Here is a 12,607-nt window from a genome sequence, read left to right on the forward strand (position 1 = left end):
CTCTCGGCTGGCCTGGGAACGCCTTGGGGTGCCACCGGAGGAGCTGGAGGAAGTGTCTGGGGCGAGGGAAGTCTGGGCAACTCTGCTCAGACTGCTGCCTCCGCGACCCGGCCCCGGATAAAGCGGTAGCCAATGGATGGATGGATGGATGACTTATACCATCATCTCCTTCATATTTGCTCACACACTCAAAACGTAAAACTCTAAGATCATAAAAATAATACAAATACAGAAAATAAGCTTCTCTATGTGGCTAAACCACACAAACAATAAATGTACCATTTAGCATTCTTTAAATCACAAAGAGTTTATTTCTATTGCCTCTATACACTAAATGTTCCAGGTTGACGCAAAGAAAAAGCAGTCATGAGATCAGAAAATGTATTTATTTCAAAGGCACTGGTGTGTATTTAATTAAATAAAATCCTTTTTTTTTATACAAATGTAGACAGAAAGAATGAAGTCTAGTTCTGGAGAGTAAACAATAAAACATACAAACAAAAACCAAGAAGCATGAAAACCAATAACTAAAAACAAAAACAGTTTATGGATGTCAGAAATGCCGCTTCAAACACTATCTACATCTTTCCCCCAATCACCAAAAAAATCTAAAGACAACCAAACGGGTAGAAACAAGAGTGATTCAACCTGAAAACCAAGAGCTGTGACGCTTCTGAAGAGAAGCTTTATGCTGGGATTGTGTCTGTGGAGCAGCTGGAAGTGAGTCCTGGAGTGAAGTCCGACTCAGTGGATCCTCCAGAGTGAAGCTGAAGAGCAGAACGAAGCAAGTCAACATAAAGGCCCACCCAATTACACAACAACAACTCAAGTGAAAACACACGGTTTTCTTGGAGTTTTCGTTTCAGAAAGGTTTCGTGTTTACATGAACACTTTGTGAAAACAACTTCTGTGGCATAAACACCGAAAACGATGTGGTTTTCTTGTTGGGCCAATCGTGGGTGCTGTTGAAACTACACAGCCATTCTTATTGACAGAAGACCCAAGTTTGATTGCTCCAACAGGTGATTCTCAACTACAAAACAATCAAGTCCCAGGAGAATATGGACTGGGAGTCATGACACAAAGGCAGACATTGTCGTTATTCAGTTTACTACGACTGATGCAAATACGCAGTTGTGACATTTTAGAAAAGTTGTGTTTTCTCCCGTTTCCATGAAGACGGGAGTCAGAGTGATTTCAATATGTTGCATTTTCAGTGGCTCCGAGCCTTTTCGGGTGTCTTGTTTCTGTGTGAACGGACACTCTAAACACACTTGAAAACGCTGCCGTGTAAATGGGGGCCAAAGTTAAAACTCGCACATCAACATCAGTTTAGCATTTCCACAATGGTTGTCATGGAAACGGGTCCATCGGTCTTTTAACAAACAAAAAACGTCAAACTCACCGTGCCCATTCCTTTTCGTTATTCGACCGAGCTTCCTCGAACTTCCTCCGTCTTGATCATCTGTTATAGAGACAAATTGAAATCGTATTTTTGCTTGGCTCATTATTTAAAAAAGGTAGACACACAAGATTAGATGAAAAATAAATAATCTATGCAAGTATCTTGATGTTTATACAGGCAAAAAAAAAAAAAGATGTGACAGAACTATAACCAAGATTCATCTAAAGCAGTGACACTCAAAGTGTTGGGCCATGGCCCCCCCAAGTGGCCCATAGAGGTATTGCAGGTGGACATTGCGAGGTGAATTTCAATTTAGTAAATAAAAAAAAAACATGTTCACAAACAAATCTCGGTCACCTGATCCAGCTTGACCTTGGTGTCGTTCTCCAGGTTCCGGATGTCTTCCATGCTCAGCTCGATCCATTTATCTAACCAGCAAAACATCTGCCGGTGAAACTTGGTGAACAGACGCTTCTCCAACTGGAGTGGGAGGAAGACACTGAAATCATTTGTCTGCACTCAGATTTGTTGTTTGTTTTTTTTTGGTCCACCTCAAGTGACCAAAACAAGGACAAGTTGACATACGCCGTGAATGAAGTTCTCCATTCTGCTCTGAAATCCGGTCATCTTGCATTCTACGGAGACCAGTTTGTAGGCGCACATGTGCGGACAGTCGGGGTTTGCAGCCAGCTTCTCCTGCACAAGTCACGCAAACTCCACTTAGCCAAGGAATTGTCTGGACTGATTAAGAGCGGTTCAGAGTGGCCTCACCTTCCAATCCTCTCCCAGAGGGCCTCGCCCAGTTTTCTCGGACTTGAACTTGGCTGGATCCTCGTCCTCCTGGTACTCCTGCAGGGTCGGTCAACCAGCGAGCGTCAAGCCAAAGCGAATGACCAACGTTTCTAGAAACCTGCACAGTCTTGCCGTTGCTTACCTTGGTGGGTAGATTTCCCGCGATGTCAATTTCAACAACTTCTCTTTGTTTCAATAACTTCTCGTCGAGTTCATGTGCCTACAGAAGAAATGGGAACTTTTTCACACAAGTTCGGTTTGGAGCACATCGGACATAAGAAATGTTTCCCTCCGGGATTTTTTTTTTTTTCCCAGCGCTCACTAATCTCTTTAATAATGATATTGGAGTTGTCACGGTAACGATGCCAACAGACAGTACTGGTATTAACAATAATGCTTTGTTAGTCTGTATGAAAACAACTGAAGATTATTCGGATTCAATTTATTTGAGTCAGATATTAAATAAATTAAGCTTTTGACCTACAGATGCTGGATGAAACAATGATAACGTTAAAATTACGAGCAATAACACCTGACTTTTTTTTTTTAAAGAGCCTTTTAAAAAAGATTTACAGTTGTGTGCGACAGTCAAGGCAACCCCTTTAAAAACATCATATTTTGTATATTAAAAAAATTATCTTCCTATTTATAGTCTCTCTGGTATATGGGGAAAAAAGACAATTTTGTCAGGAAACATTACTGCACAGTGACATTTTATTTTATAAATTGAAAAAAATTACAAAAATAAAAAATGTAACTTGGCATGTGCAAAAGTCGTTATTTTTCAATATACAAAATATAGTGTTTTTAAAGGGGTGCTCTGATTTTCGCACACAACTGTATTTCTTATTCGAAGATTCACCGTTACATTAATTGTATGTGACCACACTTATAACCCTGTATGAAAAAATAAATGCCTTGCAACCGCCTTTATTAGTGTCTACTTACATTTTCATTCTCTCCCATGTCAGGCTTGTGGCACGTCTCAATCTTAATCTCGAACTTGTTCTTCATGTATTCATTCTGCAAGCACAGGACAGTCGCATAAAGAGCCAATCAATGATCACATGAATAGAAGGGAAGAAAGAAAAAAAAAAGTTTGTTCATGAAAATGATTAACCATAACATTAAGACCACTGACAGATAACCCCATAACGAGGCAAGAATTTCCTCTGAACATTATGGTTTTAAAATAGCACACCGACAGGGCTCAACCGAGACCTACACACCAAGAGGCAGGTGGTTGTAATGTTTTGGCTGGTGGAGTCACCGTATTGTGCAGAAAGAAATACTCACTGTGAGGACTGCATCAGAGGAACGGGAGGATCCATGGAGAGAGAACAGAACGAACCAACGATCAGATTGACGTGTGAACTTTGTGTGTGTGTGTGTGTGTGTGTGTCTCTCTCACTGGTTTTACAGTAGGGATAAGCATTCCAGGCCTTCTCGTGCAGCTCCAGAGAACCTTTTGGCGCCAAGAAACGGATGAAGCCTGGAACTTTACTGCACAACAGAAACAGAAACATCACACTACTAAAAACACTCCGACAATTCAACAAAGGATTTGTTTTGGGGGTTTTTTGGGGTGGGGGGGGGTTAATCCTGGTTAATGGAACTTTTCTTGCATATTTAAAAAATTCTGAATTTGCACATCATGAATGCACAGTGCATGAAAACATAATTTTTGGCAGTTCATTCCATTATTGGCAATATCTATATTGCAAATGTTGCAACACATTTCTTTGTCCTACTTTTCACCGATTCATCCAGATAAAATTAGGCAATATTCCCATGACAAGATTTCAAATTTTTTAAAAAAGCATAATTTTTGCATTTTCCTTTCAGAAAACTTTCACATTTACACAGCAGAAATGCTGAAAACAGTGTCCGTCTACATGGCAACGGGAGAACCACTGACAAATATGTACGTCTCACGTTGGGCCACTAGTGGGTGCTGTTTGCTTTTGTAATGAAAACACACGTGCACAACACACTCTGGACTACCTCTGCAGGTGGTAGATCTTGTGCGTGTATTGCCCCTTCTCATTCTCCTTCTCGTACGGCTCGTTGACCAACACCTCCACTCCTTCTCCTCCTCCCGTCTCGTTCTTGCTGGCCTCAGCGACTGTGTACAGCTGGCCCACCTGGTACTGTAAACACACACCAGATCACAGCAAAGTTATCCAGCGTGGCTTCAACAATGTCCTTGACTTCACTTAGTATCAATCATGGAAGGATTATACACAATAATCCACACCCAACGCTCTTCTATTGCCCAAAATAATCATGATTAGGACCCCCCCCCCCCCCCCCCCCCCCCCCCATAATCGAGCAGCCATGCATACAATCTCTCCTACATCATTGATGTTCTGGATCAGTTTGCATGTTCTGCTTCCATCATGCGGTCAAAACATGGTACTACAGCCTTGGGTTTATGATGCGTTCAAACGTCTGCTCTGGGAAGTGTAAAACATAAGACTCGTGAGCCAAAATTGGTCCCACCAGGTCTAATGTCTAAGGTCTAATCCAGCACACATGATGGGTATTTTTCAAGTAAAATAAACTCGCGAGGCTCATTTACGCCACTGCATGAGAAGTAAAATCCCTCGGAGGCTGAATATGCAAAAACATAGATGAAAGATGCAAAATGTTACAAACGGAGACCTTGTTCTCTCAACAGGGACTCTTGGAAATGTGAGATCCTTGAGTCAAACACACCATAGTTCTACAATTAAACTCATTTAATGTGTAGATTTGACAATACAACTTATATTTAACGTTTTGGCTGGAAAATGATTTAAAGATACTACTTGTATTGTATTCTCAGCTGCATTATTTTTTGTTCCTTGTTGTTAAGCGAGAGCAGGGTGGACCAGGGAAACGGTGCAAAAGGGGGGAGCTTGTAAAAACATCCAGAATGCAACTATAGCTCATGAGGACTACAAGGAGTGAAGTGCTTCTTGGAGCATTTAAAATCTGATATAGCGTTTTGGGGGGGAAAAAAAAAACAGGATAGTTTTTAATGACTTCAAATGGTTTTTAATAAACAGAATGCAATTTGGAGTTTAAATGACTTGACTGTGCCAGATTATTTTCCTCGTAATTCCCACATTATGAGACTATTCAGCTGCTAATTAAAATTTCTGTTTAGTTGACAGAAAAGTTAATTACCAGGAACATCTTCAAAAAAAAAAAAGGGAGTATAGCCTTGTAAAAGCAACACAAAACCCACGAATCTCTGCGCCCCAGTGAATCCTGGGAAATGACCGTGAGTTAACCACTTTTCCTGAATCTCCCCTGACACACACTTCAGCCTTGGAAAACCCACATCGTAGGCTTTTCTGGTCTCTCTTCCTCTTTTGACGTCCTGAGTCAGCGAAAAGTGTTGTGACACTGGAAAGACTGAGTCACATCACTGGTGCCAGGAGTCTCCTCCCCCCCCCCCCCACACACACACACACACACACACACGCCTATTTAACACACATTAAAAAAAAAAAAAAAAAAAAAAGCTTTGCGACAACTGTAGGTACACTAAAGGATGTCAGCAGTTGCTCTCAAAACATCTGGTGCAACGAGACGAAACGAAAGCTTCAATTCCAGCCGCTCATCCAGATCATACAATCTGAGTGAGTCCGTTTAAAGCGACCGAACGCTTTAGGTGGCTGGTGCTCGAGTCGACGTGCCGCTGCGTTGAGGAATGCGACTCTACGTGTGGAACCGGTGTGTCGAGGACGTTCAGACGTAACGGAGGCCGAGAGCAGCAGTGAGCAATGAGTCAGGACGGCATGTCGAGACAAAGCTTCAGGTTCAGGTCCTTCAGGTTTGTCGGCGGAAGGCCGACCTGCCGGTTGAATTCCCACAATAACGAGCAAACGGTCTTTTCTGTTCACCCTGCGATTCAAGCTCTTACTTGCTTCTTTTATATTTCAAACCTTCAATGTCACTACAACGCGTCACTACGGTTCACTCACTAAATATTGATTCAAGCTCAGGTCCGTCAGCAAGAGCATCCCGACGTCGCCTGCATTCACTCTCAACTGAACAACACTCGATGCTAAAAGCTGGTCCAGTGGCACCTTTTTGTTTGCAGTACGGCAAAATATTGCTATAATTTCCAGACTCTAATTCACAATTTTGAGGGGGGTTTCTGTGTGCGTTTGTGCAATTTATATCAATATATAACAAAATATACAGTACAAACCATGTGGGACCATGCAATTTACATTATGGGCAATACGGTGAAATATGCACATATTTAGTCAAAGCATTTGTACTGATCAGTTTTTTTTTTAAGTCACTTGGTGAGAGAGACAATACGATGAAGAAAAACAGTTTCAATGAAAGTCAATGCGTCACCAGAGTATGTCGGTAACGCATTGTGAAACTTCAGCTTGCTAATGACCCTCAGTCATGTTTAGCATGTCGCCTTGCCGATGTATGGGCCCTGCAGCTCGTTAGCATGTCGGAGGGCGGACTTACGTGATGCACCTGAACGCGTCGCTCAGCGACTGTGGTTAAAACCAGACCAACATGGCGGCTCGGAGACAAACTCTCCTTTTTATTACTGAAACATTTCAGCGAAATGCATTTCTGAAAATATTTTAAGCGAGAAATGAGTTGCGCCGTTGAAAAGTTAAAACGCTGCTTCACGGAGGTGGGACCTTCTGTGAGGGGGCGTGGCCTACGAGTTTGACAGCTTCTTCCCGGAGTATGGAGACGCGTATGAATAGGAGTATTTTTTTTGGGCAACAGGCCGACTTCTCTTCTTGTTCTTGCGGGTTGCAATGGGAGTCTGCAGGGACCTGAATAAGTTAAATTTGTCTCTCCGTTTCACTCTCAAATGCTTGACTCCGCCCACATTTCTAAACGTTCACTCCGCTCCACAGTCCGGGGTTATTATAGGGACTGAACAGTGATCAGACAGAAAGCGATTTTCAACTTCCAGGGACTACTTCAACCTTTGACCAGACCAAACTCGTTACCGAAATCCGTTCATGGCGTTACGTATGGCGACACAGGCGAGGGAAGTACAAAGCACCGAGCACCACCCCGTCTCCATTCAAGACCTCATCCGGCTCATTACTCAACCCACGCGGGAGCCCGGCGTCCCTCGTGTCACAACGTAAAAGGATCAGGCGAAAAGCCGGTCGTGCGACAAAAGATGATTAGGTGGCTTAAAGAAACGCCTGCTTCTGTTTATAATGGGGGGGGGGAAGAAACAACAACAGAGAGCTCGTCGTTATTTGGTACCATTTGGATTACGATGTAGAACCAGTCTGTCAGATTAAAAGAAAAAAAAAAAAAGGGACTCGTTTCGCCGTTTCAAGAGAAAGGCTGGGAGGTTGAAGCTGCTCGTTTTGATCGGAAGTCAAGCGTTTCCACTGGGAGGGTCGACACCTCGCCACTCCACCTCTAACAAACTGCCGTCAGGTGCAGTGCGATGGCAGAAGTATGTCGATGAGCAGCTTGGGAAATTTCAAACAGCATTCCCGTGAGAGAAAAACAAAAAAACAAAAAACTTCCAGAACTGCTGAAAAGATGGTGACGGGACACCACAAAGAATCAATGAGGCAAATCTGGAGAAGCGATGGTCGTTCATCATGGAGCAGAAAACTCTTCTTACGAGAGAGTTTTGAAGTCCTCTAGTGAAATACTGAGTGCGATTGTCTTTCTATTGCCCAACGCTGTCTGACAGAGAAGATCCAACATTGAATATTAACCTCAACCCTGCTTTTGATGTTAATTATTAGTGAAAGAGTTAAAGAAAATAAAGAATCTCTTACTTCCTCCACGGAGATGGGCAGGACGATCCGGCTGTGGGAGAGACAGAAGAGGTTAAACAGAGCAACAACGTTGGTTCTATTTTGAGGCCCCCATTTAACATTTCTTTGATTTGCACAGTGTTTGAGAATTCATTCACGTATTTCTTTGAAATAGGAAGATGTTCTTTTTTCAACAATACATTTGTGAGGAGGACGACGGCGCCGGAGGAAAATATTCCAGCAGACGACCTTTGTTCCAGTTCATTCCGAAGGTGTTGGATATGGTCGGAGTTACAGGCTCGGTGTGGATCATTTAAAAAAAAAAGTCTTTGAACTCTTTCAAGCTCTGTAGCAAGAATAGAAAACGATCTTTCCCACACTGTCCCAATGCAATTCACAGGGGAAAGATACGGGGCCTCGCACAAAGACGACCCGATTCCAGGCCTTCACAGTTTGGGCGTTGTTTATTCTCTTGGTGGAGGTTGCGGTTCCCTCCCGCACTCCAAACACTGGCGCCTTGGCTACATTTTAGCCCCTCCGGGATCACCTTCGGCCCACTGAGACCCCGAGACGGGACGGATGAAACTGACGCACGCCTTCACAGCGCTTTTCTTGGGTCAAACGTCATGATGCAGCCCGGCAGATAACGTCTCGGTATCTTCTAATCGTGGGACGTTTTTTTTGTTAAACCAACAGATTAAAAAAACAAGATTGGTCGCTCCAGATCGTCAACGTATTACCAAGTGTGGTTCAATATTAAACCAACAACAAGGATACATTTTGCACAGTTCTACTGCAGGTATTTAAAAAAACAAAAACAACAAAGAAAGAAGACATTTGCTCAGTGAACTCTGATTCGGTGAAGTTTTTCGCCGACGAAGACACGAAGCACAAGAACTTCCCGGCTTTATTTTCCAAGCTCTTAAAAGTCAGGAGGTGTGGTTCAATACGTTTGTCTATAGCTTAGAAGAGGAGATCTACACGCGATGCCTGGAAGCTCCACGCAGCCGCCAGGATCTCAAAGAACACAACAACGGTTTTAAGTGACGACAGAACACTTTTGCTCCGACGTCCAACAAACCCGACTTGTTCGTCTCTGCATACGAATGTCCTTGTACTTTGTCATCGTAAACGTTTATAGCATATTGTTCTCTGTACACGTGTGTAGTTTCATTACAAAAAAAAACAAACGGCAGCGCCAACTCGTGGCCCGGCATGCCAACGACATCGTTTTATTCAGCGTTTCTGCAGTTTTCGTGGAAACGGACACGATTTTCAAAATGGTGCTTCTGCAGACTTTTCTGAAAACACTGTGTTTTATTATTATTAAAACACCGTGGTGTAAATGGGGCCGAAGAGTCGGCACAATCAACATGATTAAAAAATAGGAGTTATGTACTTCAGAAAATGTCGAAAAGTGATCATTTGAACAGTGTAAAAGGTGTGATTTTGAATAAAACCTAATACATGGCGTAATTCAAATAAATAATAAATAAAAAAGTATATTTCCTGCATATGTAATAAAAAATGTGTTCAAAGACTTTCAAATGTTCAAATTAAGATGAACACTTTAAAATCTGTTGTTTCCTCGCATAACAATTGCCAAATACATTTAAAAAGTTGTGCTATACATTTTTATAGATGGAACTTTGGTTGGGTTTCAATAATCTATTAGACTTGACAATAATTCCAGCTAAAAAAAAATTTCATAATGACATAAATATTGTTCCATTTATCAGTTTTGCTTTGACCAATTATCTTATATTTGCTTTAAAACATGAAAAAGAAATGTTTTTTTGCCCCAGTTGAAATTTCCACTTTAGTCGGTCAATTAAATTTGAAAATGGAGGTAAGTGTATTTTTTTTGCAATATTGATCACAATTAATTCCATTTTTCTTGCATGTTTAAAATTCTGTCATTGTTAATTTTCAGAGCATGATTGTTTGAAAAAATTATTCATGGAAGTCATAGGTATGTATATTAGACAAATTGATATCGCTATAATGATAAATATCCAGTATGAATCAATAATAACCCCTTACAACAATTTTGCATTAAAATGCTTTTTCAGCAAGAAATTGTAAAATATGTTTCATACTTTAAAACAACTTTTATGAATCATTAAAGGCTTTAAAAAGGCATTTTTACTAACTTAAAGAAACTTGAAACTGAAAAACAGTATTATTAGTAAGTATTTTGATAAAAGTCTCATGAAAGATTAAAGATAAACTATACAACTCTAATTATTTCGGTGATAAGCCATAATTAGCCCTTCTCAGCCTACAGACAAGCTAATTTTCTAAAAAGGTTGATGACCCTTTGTTTATATAATCTTGTTACAGCAGCAGCGGGTTAGAAGAGGAACCGCAGAAAGAGTGACCCGAGGTCAGCAGGCCAGTCTGTGGAGGAGACCGCTAAAGTAAACCACCAACAAAACCTCATCTCACACAAATCACAATCAGCAATACTGGTTTGTTTGTTGTTGTTTTTTCTTCCTGTACTTTGAGACTGCACAGCGTCAAGTGTGAAATTTAATCAGGACAGATTTAATGGCCTGGTTGAAAGTAGCCTGATAGGCAGTTTTACGACCAGAGGGAACCTGGCAACACGAAAAAGGAAATTACAATCAAAGCCGTCATTGTGTGAGAATAAAGAACACAAAGGCAGCTTTTAGTGTGCGTGTGTGTGTGTGTGTGTGTGTGTGTGTGTGTGTGTGTGTGTGTGTGTGTGTGTGTGTGTGTGTGTGTGTGTGTGTGTGTGTGTGTGTGTGTGTGTGTGTGTGTGTGTGTGTGTGTGTTGCTGACACAGAAACCAATTAATATGAACCCATCGAGGCGTTTAGCAGGGGCTGAATATTTCATTAGGACAGATGAAAATGGAAGATGAGCCTTGTAGGCGTGGACTTGACTGTCTGGGCGATGAATAAGGCACATCAGACAATAATACCTACGACAAAGAAGAGTTTCTTTACGCTCAGGCAGTGCTTTTTTTTTTTTTTTTTAAGGCGCGTCTCCCTGACTTAAATAGCAGAACTTGTAGATTGTAGACTTTGCACCCTTGTCAGATGACAGCCAAGTGCTTAAATGTCACCCCATCCATAATGTGCATATGACATGACAGCCATAAAAAATAAACTCAGGCTCACGGGTTAGGGGAAACAGTAACAATAAGTTTAAAATTAATAATTCGCCAAGTCACTTCGTGAGATCCACCATTCAAGACTCCAACACAAATTTTACTTTTTTAAATCATTTTACGTGAACACAAAAACCTTTGTCTTATAATACAAAATCTCATGCATTTTCTGAACTGGCTACATGTATTTACCACTTCGGCATATAATAACACATAAAACCACTCCTCAACATGACGAGATTGACAGTTGTGAAAGTGGTTATGCCGGACCTGTTGGCTGCGTCTCACCAGTGCTCTGCCGGCGTGATGTCAGCAGGACCGCTCAAATCTTCACGAGCTTATTCATTCAATTCACGTGAAAAACTTAATTTCTACATTCCCGAAAACACAGTTATTGACGGATTGGTTGAACTGTGCCATCCTTACCCCCGAAATACAGTCGTTTATACTACTTTGTTGGCAAAAAACTTTAAATCGCAAGAATTCTAAACGGAGTTCTGAGAATGCCAAAAGCTGAAGCGTCAAAAGAGCACAAAACAAAACACCTTCTTGGACTGATTTAGTGTGGTAATCCACTTTGATCTTTATGATATGCATTATTCTAAACCTGCGGTAAGTGTTTAAGTGTGTACATCTGTTTTTCTTTCAATAATGTGGTTTCAGGGGTGAAGTAGAAGATACTCACTATTCTTTAATCAGCATGGCGGATGTGAGTTCGTCCAGAAACCAGCAGAGAGGAAAAGTGAGAAAATCCGCGAAAAACAGGCTTCTTCTGAATGAACGGACTCACTCGTTCACATCCGCTTTTCTTCCTGGGCGACACCGAAGGTACAACCGAATAGTCCCTCCCTCCTCCTTTCCTGTCTACTTTACCTTCACCCCGTGGATGACGTCACGGGGTTAAGGAACTACTTGAGGAGGCTTCCCAAAGGAGTTGGGGAAAGTGTGTGCGTCTGTGTGTGTGTGTGTGTGTGTGAGAGAGAGAGAGAAAGGGCGTGGCCTCCCACGAGGCGGCGCCTCATCTGTTGTTCCAGGTGAGTCCGTGTGACGTTCAAGTGCACTCTGTGACAAATACCTCTGAACTTTATCAGTATTTGAAGATACCGCAAGATGTGACACTTTATAACTTATGGGCACAGTTTCCACAACTTTTTTTTTCTTTCTATTATTTGTCTCGAACATGCAATTTACTTGATAAATATGCAGATAAATAAAAAAATACTAGTCAGTTTGAATGTTTTTTTTTTTTGTTTTTGTTTTGAGAAGGGACTCAATGAAGCCAAGATGTGTTATCTAGCTCTGCTACATCCAGACAACATTTACACTTCTCCAGAAACGGAAGAAAAATAAATTATTTTCACTTCTGATTATCACTGACTATCTCTGTAAAGTTCCTTCTTTTAAAAACAACAATTGCCAAGAGAAATTAGGTTTTTTTTCCCATAAAGATAATTACGTGTTTTTAATATTTAACTGCAGTAACTTACAATTGTTTTTTTTATTTAATAA

The 12,607-nt window shown here is 41.3% G+C and overlaps 1 protein-coding gene across 1 annotated transcript; it reads right to left on the minus strand.

Annotated features, from left to right (window-relative positions):
• Window positions 1-367: 367 nt before the first annotated feature.
• LOC308142225 (phosphatidylinositol transfer protein alpha isoform-like) lies at window positions 368-11,966 on the minus strand. The gene is made up of 12 exons (XM_080512573.1): window positions 11,784-11,966; window positions 7,984-8,014; window positions 4,202-4,347; window positions 3,609-3,700; window positions 3,494-3,501; window positions 3,146-3,220; window positions 2,340-2,417; window positions 2,177-2,254; window positions 1,991-2,101; window positions 1,763-1,885; window positions 1,406-1,465; window positions 368-767 (listed from the first exon to the last, which is right to left on the minus strand). Exons 1-11 carry the CDS (start codon window positions 11,798-11,800, stop codon window positions 1,424-1,426), a joined length of 801 nt encoding a protein of 266 aa, XP_080368699.1. The 5' UTR covers window positions 11,801-11,966; the 3' UTR covers window positions 368-767; window positions 1,406-1,423.
• Between the last annotated feature and the right edge of the window lie 641 nt (window positions 11,967-12,607).

The sequence above is a fragment of the Blennius ocellaris genome (assembly GCF_963422515.1).
Source record: "Blennius ocellaris genome assembly, chromosome: 2".
NCBI lineage: Eukaryota > Metazoa > Chordata > Actinopteri > Blenniiformes > Blenniidae > Blennius > Blennius ocellaris.

Coding starts and splice junctions, on each gene's coding strand:
- LOC308142225 (XM_080512573.1), bottom strand. Junction 3,701..4,201: donor AAGATCTACCACCTGCAGAG/GTAGTCCAGAGT, acceptor TCTGTTGTGCAG/TAAAGTTCCAGGCTTCATCC. Junction 2,418..3,145: donor ACATGGGAGAGAATGAAAAT/GTAAGTAGACAC, acceptor TTTCTTCTGTAG/GCACATGAACTCGACGAGAA.